Source organism: Pipistrellus hanaki (assembly GCF_964339955.1).
Source record: "Pipistrellus hanaki genome assembly, chromosome: 11".
Classification (NCBI taxonomy): Eukaryota; Metazoa; Chordata; class Mammalia; order Chiroptera; family Vespertilionidae; genus Pipistrellus; species Pipistrellus hanaki.
Window position 1 is genome coordinate 56,281,591 of NC_140513.1, and position 19,208 is coordinate 56,300,798.

The following is a 19,208-nucleotide window of genomic DNA, read 5'->3' on the forward strand; positions in this document are numbered from 1 at the left end:
AATTCAAGAGGAAGGAACACTTCTAAGCACCTTCTATGAAGCCAATATCATCCTAATACCAAAACCAGATAAAGGCAATACAATGACAGAAATTACAGACCAATATCCCTCATGAACATAGATGCCAAAATCCTCAACAAAATTCTAGCAAATCGGATACAGCAGTACATTAGAAAGATCAAACACCATGATCAAGTAGGATTTATCCCAGGGATGCAAGAATGGTACAATATCCGCAAATCAATAAATGTGATACATCACATAAACAAATTGAGAGATAAAAATCATAGAGTCATATCAATTGATACAGGAAAAAGCATTTGACAAAATCCAACACCCTTTCTTGATTAAAAACAAAAAACAAACAAACAAACAAACAAAAAAACCTGTCAGCAAGGTGTGAATAGAAGGACCATACCTCAACATAATAAAAGCCATATATGACAAACCCACAGCCAACATCATCCTCAATGGGAAAAAACTAATACCATTTCCCCTAAGAACAGGAACAAGACAGGGATGCCCACTCTCACCACTCCTGTTCAACATAGTGCTGGAAGTACTAGCCATTGTTATCAGACAAGAAGAAAAAATAAAAGGCATCCAAATTGGAAAAGAAGAAATAAAACTGTCCTTATTTGCAGATGACATGATACTGTATATAGAAAACCCTAAAGACCCCATCAAAAAATTATTAGACCTAATAAATGAATTTGGCATTGTAGCAGGATACAAAATTAATGCCAAGAAATATATGGTATTTCTATACACCAATAGTGAACTTACAGAGACTAAAAAAGCAACCCCATTTACCATTGTACCAAAAATATTGAGATACCTAGGAATAAACTTAACTAAGGAAGTAAAAGACCTATATGTGGAAAACTACACGACACTGAAAAAATAGATAGAGGAGGACATAAACAGTTGGAAGAACATACCATATTCTTGGATTGGTAGAATCAACATACCATAATCAAAATGTCCATAATACCCAAAGCAATCTATAAATTCAATGCACTTCCCATTAAAATACCAATGGCATATTTCACAAACTCTTCAAAAATTCATCAGGAATAAAAAAAGGCCCCAAATAGCTGCAGCAATTCTGAGAAAGAAGAACAAAGTAGGTGGGATCTGTACCAGATTTTGAGCTATATTACAAAGCCACTGTTCTTAAAACAGCCTGCTACTGGCACAAGAACAGACACATAGATCAATGAAATAGAGAATCCAGAAATCGACTCAAACCACTATGCCCAATTAATATTTGACATAGGAGGCATGAACATACAATGAAGTCAAGACAGTTTCTTCAATAAATGGTGTTGGGAAAATTGGACAGATACATGCAAAAAAATGAAATTAAATCACCAACTTTCACCATACACAACAATAAACTCAAAATGGATACAGGACTTAAACATAAGATGGGAAACCATAAAATACTAGAGGCATCCACAGGCAGCAAAAATTCCAGACATATGCCAAAAGAACTTCTTCACTGATACTGCCCCTAGGGCAATGGAAGCTAAAGAGAAAATAAACAAATGAAACTACATCAAAATAAAAAGCTTTTTTACAGCAAAAGAAACTATCAGCAAAACATCAAGAAAGCCCACTGTATGGGAGAACATATTTGTAAATATTATCACTGATAAAGGTTTAATCTTTACCATCTACAGGCAGCTTATACAACTTAATAAAAGGAAGATACATCATCCAATAAAATAAAAAAAACAGGCAACGGACCTAAATAGAATCTTTTCAAAAGACAGATGGAAGGCCAAAAGACACATGAAAACATGCTCAAAGTCACTAATTATCCGAGAGATGCAAATCAAAATGACAATGCGGTACCACCTCACACCTGTCAGAATGGCTATCATCAACAAATCAACAAATGACAAGTGTTGGTGAGGATGCAGAGAAAAAGGAACACTCATGTACTGCTGGTTGGAATGTAGACTGGTTCAGCCACCGTGGAGATCAGTATGGAGTTTCTTCAAAAAACTGAAAATGGAACTCCCATTCGACCCAGTAATCCCACTCCTAGGAATATATCCTAAGAAACTGGAAACACCAATAAGAAAGGATATATGCACCCCTATGTTCATAGTGGCATAATTTACAATAGCTAAGATTTGGAAACAGCCAAGGTGGCTCTCAGCAGATGACTAGATAGATCAGAAAACTATGGTACATCCACACAATGGAATACTACGCTGCCATCAAAAAGAAGGAATTCTTATCATTTGCAGCAACCTGAATGGAATTGGAGAACATTATGCTAAGTGCAATAAGCCAATCAATGAAAGAAAAATACCACATGATCTCACTCATTTATGGATAACAGATCATTATAAACTGTTGAACAAAAAGATTGATTCAGAGATAGTAAAGCATCAAACAGAATGTCAAATTACAGCAGAAAGGTTAGTGAGAGGTGGGGGAGATAAGAGATCAACCAAAGGACTGGTATGCATGCATATAAGCATATACAATGGATGCAAAACTCTGGGGGGGAGGGCATGTATGAAAGAGGGGTGGGGGCAATGGTAAGATATGTACACATATAATACCTTGATTAAAAAATGATTAATAAAATATTGTATAATTTAATTTATATGTTGAATCTAAAAAACAAAACAGAAACAAACTCATAAATACAGAGAACAGGCTGATGATTGCCAGAAGAGTGGGACTGGGTGAAAAAGGAGAAGGGGATTAAGAAATACAAATCTACAGTAGTAAAATAAGTCACAACATGTAATGTGCAGCACAGGGTTTCCTAAATATAAAAGCCCAGCAACCGAACCATGGAACAACCAGAACGACTGGTTGACCAGTCACTATGATGCACACTGACCACCATGGGGCAGACGCTCAATGTAGGAGCTGCCCCCAGATGATCAGTACACTCCCATTGTGGGAGTGCTGCTCCGCTGACTGGGATGAGCAGCTGCTCCCACAGTGGGCCAATCCCAGCAGGCCACACCCCACACCAGTGCACAAGTCCATGCACCGGGCCTCTAGTAGAGTCAATAATATTGTAAGAACTATATATGGTGACAAATGGTATTGTGGTGACCACTTTGTAGGGTATATAAGTGTTGAACCACTGCATTGTATACCTGAAACTATTGTATGTCAACTATAATTTAAATATTTCTTAAATGTGAGGGAAAAATCATTGCTGGATCACTGAATTTGAAACCCCTTATGGATGACTAAACAGACTTAGGTTAAGTGATTAATCCCGAACTCAAACAGTGAGTTAATGAAGTTAAGGACTTAGACTCATGTTTTTATCCTTTCTCCAGTATTTTGTCTACTGTGCAGAGCTGCTTCCCCTGTAACTTTGCTTCTTCATGCTTTCCCTTTTCAAGGGAAGTATGCTAGGAAAGAAACACTGAGTCAGCTAAGCAGTGCCAAAAATAGTAACTCAAAACATTTAGTGAGCACAGTATAACTAGATGGCTTTTGTCAGTGAGCAATAGAGCAAGTCACTCTTTTCTTACCTTCAGCAAGAACACACAACGGGTAAATCGGCATCCAGAGGGTCTGACTGAGCCATTTCAGGAAATCATAGGAAATTCCTATGACTGATAACATGCTATTAGTGTACCTGAAAGGAGACAAGGAACTAATAAGCATCATTTGCTGACATCTGGGAAATAAAATAATGAAATACTTTAGTATGTCGTTCAATGCACAGATAAAACTGGAAATGAGTATAGAGTCCATACTTTATTTCCTGTCACTTAAGCAGAAGAGGTTTTAAAAATGGGGGAAGGGGAACCATGTCAGTCGGGCTTATGTCATGCGATGGATCAAGCAAACCATCAAGTCTCCGTGACTTCACTTTCACGCAGAAGCCAACCAAGCCCACTGCATGCAACAGGCAGCTGGGTTGTTTGCTTGATTGCTTTTCTCCACAAACAAAACTTGTATGTACTAGGGAATGACTTTTAAAAATAAAAATATGACTTCCAAGTTCTATTGGCATCCCTGTGCTTATGTAACCATGCCATCTTAAAGAACTGTCCTGGGGAGTTTGTCTGGGTTACTGTAGGTAGTTGAAAACCTGCTTTTATGATGTAATAAGTGAAGTGGTCTAGATCTTTGTATCTCTCTGTTCTCTGAATAGGCCAGTGGTGCTCAAGTTTAAGCAAACTTCAAAATCACCCAGAGGGATTTCTAAGGCCCCAAAGTGTAAGATGCAGAAGGTGCAAGGTAGAGCCTGAGAACTTATGTTACGAACAAATCCCAGTGGCTGAGGCCACTGGTTGAGAACCACTGGAATAGGTCGTGAATACATATGGCCCAACAAAATCCAAAACCTTGAAAAGCATGGTGAAAAGTAAATCTTTCTCTCACTCCAGGACCCTATTCCACTCCTCAAAGGCAATGACCAATACCAATTTGTTATATAGTCTTTCAGAAATATTTTTGCATATGCTTATCTATGTGTATATGTATTATATGTACCATTTACCAATACTGCAAGTCCTCACTAAACATGGCATATTATCAAACTTTCTTATCTGTACCAATCTAAGTGAAAATTGTATATCACTATCTTTTTTTAAATTACAACAGTAGGTGCCAAAACTGGTTTGGCTCAGTGGATAGAGCATTGGTCTGTGGACTGAGTGGTCCCATTTTTTATTCCAGTCAAGGGCATGTACATTGATTGCGGGCACATCCCCAATAGGGGTGTGCAAGAGGCAGCTGGTTGATGTTTCTCTCTCATCCATGTTTCTAGCTCTCTATCCCTCTCCCTTCCTCTCTGTAAAAAATTAATAAAATATATTTTAAAAATAAATAAAGTAAATTACAACAGTAGGTATGTTTAACAGCCACTTGATGAAGTGCAGTGTATCTTTTTTCTTTTGTTGCTTGTGTTTCTTGTGTCACATCTAAGAATCCATTACCAAATCCAAGATCACAAAGATTTACCCCTATGTTTTCTAAGTGTTTTATAGTTTTAGCTCAAACATTTAGTTTTTTTTAAAATCTATTTTGAGTTAATTTTTTATATATGGTATGAGGTAAGGGTCCGACTTCATTCTTTTGCATGTGGATATCCAGTTGTCCCAACATCTTGTTGAAAAGACTATTGAATGGTCTTGACACCCTTGTCAAAAATCAACTGACCATGACAGCTTTCTCTGGACTATCCACTTCATGTCATGATATATCCTTATGCCAGCATCACACTCTAGATTATTGTTGCTTGTAGTAAGTTTTAAAATTGGGAAGTATGAGCCCTCCAATTACGTTTTTCTTTTTCAAGATTATTTTGACTATGCTGGATTTTGAGTTTCCATATGATCTTTAGGACCAGCTTCTCAATTTCTGAAAAGAAGCCAACTGGGATTCTGATGGAGATTGCACTAAATCTGTAGATCTACTTGGAGAGTGTTGCTCTCTAACAATATTACGTCTTCGATCCACAAACGTGGGATATCTTTCCATTTATTTTTATCTTAATTTCTCTCAACACCGTTTTATAGTCTTTGGTGTAAAGATTCTGTACATCTTTTGTTAAATTTACTCCTACTTTATTTTTTGATGTTACTGTGAATGAAATTATTTTCTTAATTTTACTCTAAGTCATTGCAAGTGTATACAATATAATTGATTTTTGTATATTGATTTTGTATTCTACAAACTTGCTGAACTAGTTTATTAGTTTAAATATTTTTGGTGGGTTCCTTATAATTTGTGTATAAATATAAATATATATATATATATATATATATATATATATATATATGAAAGATGTCATCTGCTAATAAAAACAATTTTCCTCCTTCTTTTTCAATATGGATGCCTTTTACATCATTTTCTTGCCTAATTGCCATGGTTAGAACAATGGAGAATAGAAGTGGCTAGAGTACACATATTTACTTGTTCCTGATCTTGGGATAAAAGCATCAGTCTTTCATTATTTATCATGTTAGCTGTGAGGTTGAGAAATTTTCCTAGTCTTGCTTTTTAAAAAGTCATTCTAGGATAAGTTTGGAAGACAATTGTACCCTCATTTTACAGAAGAAAAAAATTTAGTTTTAAAGGGTTAGATACTCTGGAATTTTACTCCTACATTAAGAGAAATGAAAATATATGCATACACATCTTGCACATGGATATTCATGCAGTAACAATCCAAATGGACAAAGTGTGGTATATCAATATGAGGGAATATTATTCAGCCATAAAAAGGAATGAAATACTAATAGATGTTACAACATGGTTGAACCTTGAAAACATTATGCTAAGTAAAAGGAACCATTCACAAAAGACCACATGTTGTATGACTATTTATCTGAAATGTCCAGAATAGGCAAATCTGTAGAGGAGCTTGGAGAAGGAGGGAATGGGGAGTGACTGCTGATGGGTTTGGGGTTTCTTTTGGGGGTGATGACAATGTTCTCAAATTAGATAGTGGCAATGGTTGCATATGTTTCTGAATACATTAAAAACCAAATTTTATACTTTTAAAAGGGTAAATATTAAGGTCTGTAAATTATCTCAATGCTGTTATTTAATAAAAAATAAAAAAAAATAAAAAAGAAAGGTTAAGTGACTTGCCTAAAATCATAGAGCAAGTCATAGTGGAAGTGGGGTCATCCTGAGATCTTCTCCTTTTATGTCCAAAGTCTTTCCATGACAGCCTGAGGCCACTCCCAATGCACAAGTCACTGCTTTCTGGGATGGGTCTCCTGAGCTTATCTGAGCCTGAATCAGCTCAGAAGAGTCAGGCATCCCATGGAATGATACATTGGAAAGCCCAGCTGAGGCTATGTCTCACAAACAGGAAGTCATGGGCTACGAAAGTCCATGAAGTTTGTCTCAAGTCTAAAAATACCTTATCAGCCGAAAACCAGTTTGGCTCAGTGGATAGAGTGTCGGCCTGTGGACTGAAAGGCCCCAGGTTCGATTCCGGTCAAGGGCATGTACATTGGTTGTTGGCACATCCCCAGTGGGGGGTGTGCAGGAGGCAGCTGATCGGTGTTTCTCTCTCATTGATGTTTCTAACTCTCTATCTCTCTCCCTTCCTCTCCGTAAAAAATCAATAAAATATATTTTAAAAAAATAAAATAAAAATAAAAATACCTTATCAGGAGAGACCCAAGATCTAGCAACCGGAGCAGCATGGCCAAGCCTTGTGGGGTGCTCCTGAGCGGGGAAGCCCGCAAACAGGTGGGTGGCTTCAGGCAAAATCTTTTCCAGGAGGCTGAGGAATTCCTCCACACATTCTTGCCACAGAAGATCATACATCTGAATCAGCTCTTGCAAGAGGACTCCCTCAATGTGGCTGACCTGACGTCCCTATTCCAGACCCTCCACCCAAAGATGATGAGATGGAAACAGATAAGCAGGAGAAGAAAGAATCCCTACGTGCGGCTTTCTCCCTGGGAATGAGAAGCTCTTGGCTCTACTTGCCCTGGTTAAGCCAGAAGTCTGGACTCTCAAAGAAAAATGTATTCTGGTGATCGCGTGGATCCAGCACCTGATCCCCAAGATTGAGGATGGAAATGACTTTGGGGTAGCAATCCAGGAGAAGGTGCTGGAGAGGGTGAATGCAGTCAAGACCAAAGTAGAAGCCTTCCAGACAACCATTTATTTCCAAGTATTTCTCAGAACGTGGGGATGCTGTGGCCAAGGCCTCTAAGCAGACCCATGTAATGGATTACCGGGCCTTGGTGCACGAGCGAGGTGAGGCAGCCTATAGGGAGCTCAGGGCCAAGGTGCTGGACCTGAGGGCCTTCTATGCTGAGTTCTATCATATCATTAGCAGCAACCTGGAGAAAATTGTCAACCCAAAGGGTGAAGCGAAGCCATCTATATACTGACCCCAGGGATAAAAGGAAATAAATTACCAATACTTTGTGTGGATAAAAAAAAAATAAAAAAATAAAAATAAAAAAAACTTGTCAGTTAAAAAATGAGAAATAATTTGCTAAGTTTTATAAATCAAAAATTGTAGTCATTTTAATTCAACAAAATATTCTAATTCGCTTTAGGGCTCAACCCATTATTTAACAGTATTTTAACTCAGCCAAGTAACTGACCATGTAATACAGGACTTACATAACCTCAGCTAATTTGTTATCTCCCCCACACCCAGACCTTTCAAGCGGGAGGGGCCGTTCTCATTTGTGAAAGCTGAGGTGGCAGGACAACCCTCAAAGGGAGCCAGTGAGCAGGCTGTCTACCCCACAGCCACTAGAGATGGACGAGGCTCATCTCCTTGCGGAAGTGTCAGAACTAGAAGGTAACAAGATGACCTAGTGTGCAAGCAAGGGTTCTAACCCTGAGACCTAAGGATTCTCAAGGAGTCCACAAAAGAACTTCAGTCATGTGGTCCCCCTGGAATCGCATATGAAAATGTATGTGGGGGTACATTTTTTCCCCCTCAGGAAGATGAGGGCCTATATTGAAAAAGTTTCTTGAATTCTTTGCTTATTAGAGTAACAAGGACCAGAGGAACTGCAAGGAATGCCTTTCATTCGCAAACAGCTGTGAGGTTTATTGCAAATTGGTGGTATGCCAGGACTGCTGCTGTGCTCCTGTAACACCGCGGTGGGATTGCATGTCTTTGGTACGCCCAGTATGGTCGGCAATAGAAATACATTTCATTTGTACAGAGAGGAAGGGAGATAGTTAGAAACATCAATGAGAGAGAGTTATTGATCAGCTGCCTCTTGCACACCCCGTATTGGGGATATGCCTGCAACCAAGGTACATGCCCTTGACCGGAATCGAACCTGGGACCTTTCAGCCCCCAAGCCGATGATCTATCCATTGAGCCAAACCGGTTTTGGCTAGAAATACATTTCAATATCAAGATAATTGTTTTCTCTCTCACTCCAAGTAATCAAAGCTAAGCAGCGATTCACGGTTTCCCTAAAGAAAGCAATCTGGCTCTCTTTAAGAATTATTTTGCCTCCTTACCTGACCATGTCCAGTAGATTCCAGAAGATGAATAAAACACACACGACATATTTCCCTTGGACTTCCTCTTGACTGGTGATCACCACAAACAGGATGATGATTCTCTCTGTGAGCTAACAACGACAAACCATCAGAGTCAAGAATTAAGATCATCTATTAAGTATGTAATTTTCTAATTAAAAACAACAGAGTTCCTCTTAAAAGTATGCTTTAACTACAAACATGTATCCTAAATGATTAACATGACCTCTGAAGCAGTAGGGATAAGGGTGAGTTTCATTTCCTCTTTTTTTTTTTTTTTTTTTTTTGCCTGTATTTTCCAAATCATATATAATAAATAAAAAGATAACATATTTTATTTGAACCAGGATATCTCCCTTCCTGTAATACATCCACACATGTTTTTATGCACTTTGACGAGCTTGTATTGCGTGTCTGCTGTGTATAGATGCTGACAGGTTATGAAAGCATGGCCCTCGCTCCAGAGGGTAGCAGCAGCAAAAGAGAGTGAGGCAGTAACTAGAACACAGCGTGAGCAATGCTGTCACTCAACGTGCAATGCCCAGGTGCACAGGTGAGGAAGATGCCCGTCTGGGGAAAGGATGAGATTTATAAAGAAAGGCAGCACTGCAGTTGGGTCTTGAAGAAGAGGTGTGAGTTTTGCGGTAGACCAGCGAGGAAAAGGGCCATCCCAGGCAGAGGGAGCGGACTCAGCAAAGAGGCAGAGATGTGACAACGCAGGGGGCCCTGGGGAGGAATGAGACCCCTGGGGGCGGGAGGGTGCACAGAAGGGAATAACAGGAGAGAAAACGGAATTGTGTTGGGGGTTGGGTTCTCAAGGGTTTTGAATGACAGACCAAGAAATTTTAATTTCATCCAACAAGGGAGTCATCGTAACTTTATTTTCTTGGGGAGATGGGGGGGGGGGGGTGGGGCGGGGAGACAGGAGGAGGAGAAGGGGAAGTAGTACAGTTCTAACTCTCATAAGCTAGTGGCAAATTAAAAGAATTCAACATACTCATTTACTTCAAGACAGTAAGCATTTACAAATCATTGAGCATTCACATACTTATGGCTTAGCTGTAATTACTGGCCTCAAAAAATGCATGCCTCTTTCCCAATCTAAGTATAACATGCCTTCTTATGTTGTAGTAATATCCCCTATCCAGTCTGCATTTTTATGTGTTTAATGGGACATTTTACTTTTCTTTCAATGGTCAAAAGGAAATTATACTGGAAATTGAGGGAGCATATTAGTGATAAAAGAAAGGGCAGGGTTGCTTTATACTTTTCAACAGCTGTCTTTATTTTTAAAGCAGCACAGGGAGAAAAGGCTGGGATAATCTATGACTTAGAATCACAGGCTGTTAGTCCTGGAAAGTCACTTAGTGCAGAGAAATCCAAGATTTGCCAACAGTGGTCACATGATCAGAAGTCCACTTGTATAACCTCTATCAGAATGTTTATGACTACAGCAGTGAGTCAAGAGGGTCTCTGCTGAGCTATGGGCTTTAGATATGATTCAAACCTTAGTCAAACAACTAGCACTATCTGCACAGCTGTTTTTCATTTGTCAGCCTGTTTCTTGATTTAATTTAATTCTAGTTCTATGAATTATATTTAACTGCAATGATAATCGCTGAATGACCCAAGCTTGGCAGCCTTCAGATACAAGATCTTTATCAGCAAACAATTTAGGAACTACCTAAGCATATGTTCAATTGGTGCCTGCTAATTAGGAAAATCATCCAGTTTTTTATAAAAATCTCGAGATGCACACACATGAATACATACACAAAACATATATTTCTTTTTGTTGTTGCTATTAATCCTCAGCTGGGGACATTTTTTCCATTGCTTTTCAGAGAGACAGAGAGAGGGAGAGAGGGAGAGAAGGAGGAAGGGAAGGAGGAGGAGAAGGAAGAGGAGAGAAGAAGAGAGAGAAAGAGAAACATTGATATAAGAGAGATACATTCACTGGTTGCCTCCTGCACATACCCCGCCAGGGGTGGGAAGTGAACCCACAACCCAAGTACCTACCCTTGGCCGGGAATCTAATCCCCAACTCTTTGGTTCAGGGACCAAAGCTCTAACCACTTAGCAACACTGGCCAGGGCAAAAAAACAACAACACATATTTCTAATTACACGGTTGACTGCTGAAGAAAATATCTTCAAAAAGAGAGACTGGAGCTGCACAATGATATTCACCCTGTTCAAAATGATCACTTGAAGGTTTGTGACATGTTAAGTGAGAGAATCCCAACTACATAGAAATCAGCAATCAGCATGCCCCCAAAAGCACACGAACCACGTGCATGCATGTGGACATGCGAAGATCCCCCTGACAATGTCAGTCTAATTAAAGTATTTGATGTTTATTCTAACTTGACCATTCAATGGCAATACAATGGAAGAATTTAGGTGGAGATAGTCTTAAACTGATGTCAGCATTTATTGCTTACTTTATGCCAGGTTCCAATTATACATCCCCTCATTTTTATTTTTTTATTTTTTAAAATATATTTTATTGATTTTTTACAAAGAGGAAGAGAAAGGGACAGAGAGTTAGAAACATCGATGAGAGAGAATCATCGATCAGTTGCTTCTTGCACACCTCCTACTGGGGATGTGCCCGCAACCAAAGTACATGCCCTCGACCGGAATCGAACTTGGGACCTTTTAGTCCGCAGGCCGATGCTCTATTCACCGAGCCAAACCAGTTTCAGCCCCTCATTTAATTTCCCTAACAACCCTAAGAAGTGTTATTATTATCATCTGCCTCTGTATTTTATAATGTGAAGGTGACCTACCTAAAGATCTGGAATCAAAATCTCAACAATGTGATTCTAAATCCCTCACTCTGAAACATGTCATCTTTGTTCCTTTACACTAGGGGTGTCGAACTCAATCAGAGAAGGGGCCAAAATCTAAAATCCAGCCTAAATCGCGGGCCGAATGGTTTACTGAACAGTCATAAACTGACAATGTCATAAACTGACAGCGGAGTGCAGTGATAACAGCGCAGTGCTGGCCACATTGCAAGGCCTGGCGGGCTGGATTTGGCCCGCGGGCCGTGTGTTTGACACATGTGCTTTACACGCTACTCCTGTGCCTGTTCTCCAGGTCATAGTCTGTTCTTTTTAAAAGCCTCTCCTCAAAAGTTAACCCTTAAAGCAAGAACTTTGATTTTCTAAATCAACACCAAAAACAATTTTGAGGAACAGACTTTAAATGTTTTCCTTTCCTTTACATACAACCATTTCACCAGTTATTTGGAGCTTTACATTTGGGAGAACTTAGCACTTTGTCATTTTAAAACAAATCCTGTGAGAACATGACTGATTACTAATGAATGGTCTCGTAATGTTTAGAGCAACTCAAACAGGTATAATAAAAAATTCTATAGCCTAGCCCCAATTAAGCATGGTGGTAATGTAGTCTGCTCAAAAGTATGGTAACTATAAAAAATATATATTTTGCATTTTTATATTCTATTGGGGAATCTTAAACTCCAGGTTAAGCAATGACTAAACCTAAGCTATTACTTTATACATGGCAGCTAGCACTTTAGCTATAAACTGTGGAAGGCAGTAAAATGATACTTCAACTATAGGGAGAATTTCCAGAATCTTAAAAAATAAGTTGGCTTTAGCCCCAAGGACTATTTCTCTTTTTTTAAGTGTTAACCAGTCTTTTAGATACATTGATGGTTTTTTGTTTTTTTGTTTTTTTTAATATATTTTATTGATTTTGTACAGAGAAGAAGGGAGAGAGATAGAGAGTTAGAAACATCGATGAGAGAGAGTCATCGATCAGCTGCCTCTTGCACACCCCCTACTGGGACATGCCTGCAACCAAGGTACATGCCCTTGACCGGAATCGAACCCGGGACCTTTAGGTCCCCAAGCCAATGCTCTATCCATTGAGCCAAACCGGTTTTGGCCTCAAGGACTATTTCACTTTTTCAATCCTATGAACTTTTGTTGAGAACTTCATATATACACCCTTATCTGTTTAAAAACCACCAATTACTTTCTTCTATAAAAAACATTTAAGTAATTCTAGTTTTATTATTTTGTGTACTCATCATTCAATAGATATTTATTAAGTGTATTGTTCTGGGTCCAGGGGGAGGGTAGCTATGAACAAGACCAAGACACAACCCTCATGGTATTGACATCCCACTTACTGAGAGAGACAGTAAACAGAGGTAGCATAATATTAAGAGTTCAGAACAAATAGCCTAAATCCAGATCTTTCCTGCACCAATCAAAATTTATGTCATCATGGGTACTTTAACTTTTGTGTTCAGTGGTTTTACTGGAGATGATAATCAGTATTATATAGCAAATATATAGGATACAGTTGTGAATATTGAATGAGTTAATACATATGAAGAACTTAGAAAAGTATTTGGTGGCACATAGAAAGCCCTATATATGTAAGCTATTGTTAGGAAAATATAATTTAATGCATTGATTAGTATTTTATAGAAAAATACTTTTTCTATACAGATAATCAAGACAATCAGTAAATAAAGAGTTAATCTTAACACTATACTGTGAATATAACTTTATAATTAACACACTGAAGAACTCCATGAATCAAATGCAAAATACAAAAAAGAAATCTAAAATCTTGCCTACCAGGTGCCTTGAATGTGCGATTCATCCCCAGGAAAATCTCAAAGCTTGACACTATCTTTAGTTTTATCTCTAACCATACAAACCTATTTCCAACTCAAAACTAGAGAAAAAAGTCTATATGATTTTTATGGAAAATAAGAGTATTTAATCTGGCACTGTAACGAAGTACCTGCTTCATAGCTAAAAAGAAATTAGGGTACAACTTGGCTATTTTTTTAAAAGAGTTTATTTTAAAACACCCTCTGGGGGGATTTCCCTTATACTTGTTCACTGTGACTGTGAAATCTTTGGTGTGGTTTTGCTTGCCTTTCAGAAATCTAGAGTGATGTTGGCAAATTTAAAGATGATCCTTGCAATTTGGGCTCCCAAATGAAATTTTTGTAGGCACAATAATATTGGGATAATAATCTCTATTGTTTATTTTAGATGTTTTTAAAAATTGTGTAAAATTAATACACGCGCAGCCATATTGTTGTGATGCAAAGGGAAGGATGCAGTTTGGCCATCTTAATGCATTTATGTTTGAAGTCCTTGCATTTCGAGCATTTCTCACAAGATAAAGGAGTAACCTGGTGGCTCTGAGGGCTTCCTGAAGACATGCCAATCTAATGACACAAAGGCTCGTAGTGTGAATATTTCCCCTTCTTGAGCTGAAGCATCCTCAAGTTCAACAATAAAAACCTCTTTCTCAGGCTTCCACTCAAGCCAAGACAGAACAAAGCCATTCAAAATCAATATTTCAGGGTTGGTAGGACTTCTGCTCTGTAAAAGCCTACTTGTTTTTATTAAACCTACTGAAATAAACTAACGTATCAATTCAACTCTTTTTTTTTTTTTTAACCAAGCTAATAACATATGCAAGCTCAGTGGGGAGGAAGGGGGTGGAAATGTGAGATGCTTAGCTTTCACCTGTGTTATCATTTCCTAGAAGAGATATATGCATTTTGGGGGACCCTTTTACTATCCCATTTTATAAATTTAAAATACCAAGTTTAACTATATTTCCTTATGCAATTTTAATTGGCATGCAATTATTTCCAAAAACATGTCTATAAACAACTATTTGTGTTATAGTTTTGCCCTTTTCCTCTAAAATGTGTTGTTTTAAATACATAAAAACATGTTATATGCATGGCCCATGGACATGGAAAGTTGGGTGGTAAAGACCTGGAGTGGTGGGTCGGGGCTGGCCGGAGGGAGTGAGGGAGTAAGGGATGGGGGCGGAGGAAAAATAGAGACATCTGTAATGCTGTCAACAACAAAATAAATCTTAAAATATTGGAAAATTTTTTAAAATACACACACATCTGTGTTAAATTATTATAGTCTTATTATAAGTGCTTTTTTTTTCTTTAGCAATTCTGTATATTCTCTGTCAAAATAAAGATTGTCTGTAAAATATTTTAAAATGCACAGAACAAAATATCAAACAAATAAATAAATAAAACATCCCCTATGCACACCACCACCACTTGATATAGTGATTTTAACTGCTCGACTAGTTTGTCATGCCTACTGTTTTCCTGGAATGACTTATCTTGATATTTTGGAAGGCCAGTTCCCAAAAAGAGAATTCAGTTGTGACTTAGCAACCTCACAAAGGTAAGGCAAAATCACATCACAAATGTGCCTACTTGAAACTACGGCCACCTTGCATTTTTCAAGATACCACAAGCAATCAGCTCTGATTACTGTGTCAGTAGCTTGACCACATCTTAGCTACAGTTTCTTCACTTAAAAATGGGGAAATAGGGAAGCAAAGAAAAATTTCACAACCTTAGAGTTTTGTTTGGTTATTTTAAAGCAGGGACCTCAGTCATCTCATTGCAACTCACATGAAGGAATTTTAATTGTCTGCAGAATGCTAATAAAGGAAGGGGAAGAAATTGAAACTTTGAATATGATGACATGTGTTTTTGAAGCTTACTCCAACACCATGTCTATTCTGAACACCATAGAAAAGACAGTAAATAATTAAAAGAAATAGAGGACAGATGAAATCTTCAAAATAATAAAAACAGTAAACCAAATAATCACCACAAAAATCTATAATAATAATAATAATAGAGTAATATGCTAATTAGACCGAACATCCTTCCTGAGTAAGGATGTTAGCAGGAGGGAAGGTAGCCAGGTCCTGGGTGCCTGCAGGTGGCCTGGGGGAAGCCAGCCAGGGTCCCAGGTGCCTGAGTGGCCCCGGGGAGTCCAACCAGGGGCCCCTGTGCCTGCCGATGGCCAGAGGAGGGAAGCCTGGGTCCTGGGTGCCAGAGGGAAGCCGGTGTCTGCAGCCAGGAAAGGAAGGCCTACTCTTGCATGAATTTTCATGCATCGGGCTTCAAGTTAATAATAATCAGCCCAGGCTGAAACTGGTAACTGTCTCCTCAATGTAGTAACCCCTCACTTGTTATCCCTACCAACAAAATAGACTTAAAAATCATTTGAGCCCTAATCAGTTTGGCTCAGTGGATTGAGCGTCCGTCTGTGGACTGAAGGGTCGCAGGTTCAATTCCAGTCAAAGGCATGTACCTTGGTTGAAGGCACATCCCCAGTGGGGGTGTGCAGGAGGCATTGATTGATGTTTCTTTTTTTTCTTTTTTCTTTTTTTAACATATTTTATTAATTTTTTTACAGAGAGGAAGAGAGAGAGAGAGAGTTAGAAACATCGATCAGCCTCCTCCTGCACACCCCCTACTGGGGATATGCCTGCAACCAAGGTACATGCCCTTGATCAGAATCGAACCTGGGACCCTTCAGTCCACAGGCTGATGCTCTATCCACTGAGCCAAACCGGTTTCAGCTGATCAATGTTTCTAACTCTCTATCCCTCTCCCTTCCTCTCTGTAAAAAATCAATAAAAAATATTTTTTTTTAAATCATTTGAGCCCCATTAATAGTGGACTCTGCAACCTCACCTTTGAATAAAAAGTTTCAATGTATATTTGCATTATTCTTAATTACAAAAGCAGGATACAGTTTGATTATAGGGGTCATATTTCTACAAGCCATTACAATTTCAATTAATAATGATTAAAATTACACTTTAATATTCTTGGATTTCTGGAATTCTAAGAATTCAGGTTTCTAACTTGTAGAATAGTGTATATTATTAGGCAAGCCTATATAATTAGGAAAGCATGAAAAATGTGCATCATTTTCAAGGCATATTCAAAGCATACTACTTTCTTTCTTACAATTTGAACTGTCCTGTTTCTCACTTGTATTCTCTACATTGGCAATAACTAAAATAACACCACTCTTAATTTTGAAAATGCTGAAATTAATATTAGCCAGTTTAGCTTACAAAAGGAAAAACTCCAATAATGTATACCAAAAGAAAACATGGCTTAGATTTTAGGTGAATTTGACACAAAAAAAAACAAACAAAAAAAACCCCTTCATCCCACAGGCCGAAGCTCCATCCACTGAGCCAAATTAATAAGGGCCCCCCTTTCTTTTTAATAAGGAAATATGTTCAAGGAAATTCAATCGAGATCTTGGCTAGCTGACTGTTAGCTCACAAGTACTCTGTTATTAGTTCATACTCTGCATAGTGCCCGGATTTTTATTTTACATTTGATATTTCAATACCTACAATGTCTTCATCTTAATATTATTTCTCAACTTTTATTTAATAAGTAAAGTTTAAAATCTCTCATAAACTTATACAAAATTGTTCTTATTAGACTCCTTGGTATTATATACTCCTATTTCCATCTTTTACAATTTTCATGGTATTTTAAGCCAATTTTAATATAAATTTTAATACAAGCAACATTTAATCTATGCCACTCCTTCATTCAACAAAAATCTAAGGTGTATGTTCATGTTCTAAGCACTTTGCTAGAGTGCTGGCACTATAATCAGATTCCGACATCTTACTTTTACAATGCAATTTGTCAAAGTAACCTGCTTATCCATTTTTCTAATTTATTTTGTGTGTAGTTAAAATTATACTCATGTAAATGCCTTTTCCTGAAGATTCTAAATATATTCACATAGTCACCTAGCCCTCCCTTTTTAATGGAAAATACCACTTTTTTTCTTTGTTTGCCTTAATCCAGCAATGATTTCTGCTATTGAATTTCTATCACTGAATTTCCCATCTTCCTTCAACCTGCCTTTAAAACCAACATGGTCAACTAGGGCTAGAGACATGGCAGAGAGAACAAATAATAGCTAACATAACAGCAATATCTATCAATATTGTAACCTTAACTAAGTGCTGCAAACTAACCCCTTCCCATTTTCTCAGCTACTTCATGAGATACATATTATTTTTCACATCACATGAGAAAATTAGACTTGGAACCCTATATGACTTGTTTAAATGCATACAACTACTAAGAGGTAGAAGCAGGATTTGAATCCAGGTCTGATAGATCCCCATGTCTATTATTAGATACTATGCTAGATAACCATAAACAATCTCTCCATTACTATTCAGGGTAAGTGGCAGAGTAAACAAGAAATGGCTAGGAAATATTCTACTCTCTGAACAGGGATGAAAGGAACTTTTTCAAAAAATAAACTTATTGGGTAACATTGGTTAATAATACATACTTTTCAGGTGTATAAGATTATAATTCAACATCTGAGACTAATATCCAAAAAATATAAATAGCTCACACAACTCAGTAACAACAAAAATATGACTAAAAATTAAGAAGAGAACATAGGGATGCATATATTATTTCATTGGTGTTTTGGGATTCTTAGGATATATTTTTAGAAGTGGGATCACTGGGTCAAATGGCAGTTCTGTTTTTAATGTTTTGAGGAAACCCCACACTGTTTTCCATAGTAGCTGCAGCAGCCTGCATTCCCACCTGCAGTGTACCAGGGCTCCCTTTTCTCCAATAGCTAAGATGTGCTAACAGCCCAAATGCCCATCAGTAAATGAATGGATAAAAATGTGTGACACATTTACACTATGGAATACTATGCAATTGCGAAAAAGAAGGATCTCACCCTTTGAGACAGCATGGAGAGTATTATGCTATGCAAAATACACCACTCAGAGAAAGACAATTACCACAGGACCTCACTTATATATGGAATCTAATGAACAAAATAAACTGACAAACAAAATAGATGCAGAGATTTTGGAAGCATGGAGTGGACTGATGAATCTCAGATGGAAGGGGGAAGGGTGGGTCAGGAAAAGATTAACCAAAGAACTTATATGTATACATGCATCACCCATGGTCACAGACAAGAGTGTGGTGAAGGCCTGTGGGGATGGGAGTCAATGGGTGGGGGAAGGGGGACATCTGTAATACTTTTAACAATAAAAATTTTTTAAAAATTTAATTGGGAAGAGAGCCTGAATAGACGCTTTTCCAAGGAATATAAACAGATGGCCAACAGACATGTGAAAAGATGTTTAACATTACTAGTTATAAGGGAAATGCACATCAAAACCACAATGGGATACCACCTCACACCCCTTAGAATGGCTGTTACAAAAAAGACAAGAAATAAAAAGTGTCAGCAAGAATGTGGAAAGAGGAACCCTCAGCCCTAACCGGTTCGGCTCAGGGGATAAAGCCTCAGCCTGCGGACTGGAAGGTCTCAGGTTTGATTCCTGTCAAGGGCT

General features: G+C 38.0%; 1 protein-coding gene and 1 pseudogene across 3 annotated transcripts in view; one reads left to right on the forward strand and one right to left on the reverse strand.

Annotated features, from left to right (window-relative positions):
- HACD4 (3-hydroxyacyl-CoA dehydratase 4) overlaps window positions 1–19,208 on the reverse strand; it is a 41,040-nt gene that overhangs the window by 17,171 nt on the left and 4,661 nt on the right. For both annotated transcript variants that reach the window (XM_084898179.1, XM_084898180.1), the window contains 2 exons: window positions 8,965–9,077; window positions 3,522–3,628 (listed from right to left, as the gene is read on the reverse strand). In XM_084898179.1, coding sequence (XP_084754305.1) covers window positions 3,522–3,628; window positions 8,965–9,077 — 220 coding nt within the window. The remainder of the gene's footprint in view (window positions 1–3,521; window positions 3,629–8,964; window positions 9,078–19,208) is intronic.
- Window positions 7,131–7,924, forward strand: LOC311630527 (proteasome activator complex subunit 2-like; annotated as a pseudogene). The gene has a single exon. The product of its transcript is annotated as a proteasome activator complex subunit 2-like (transcript).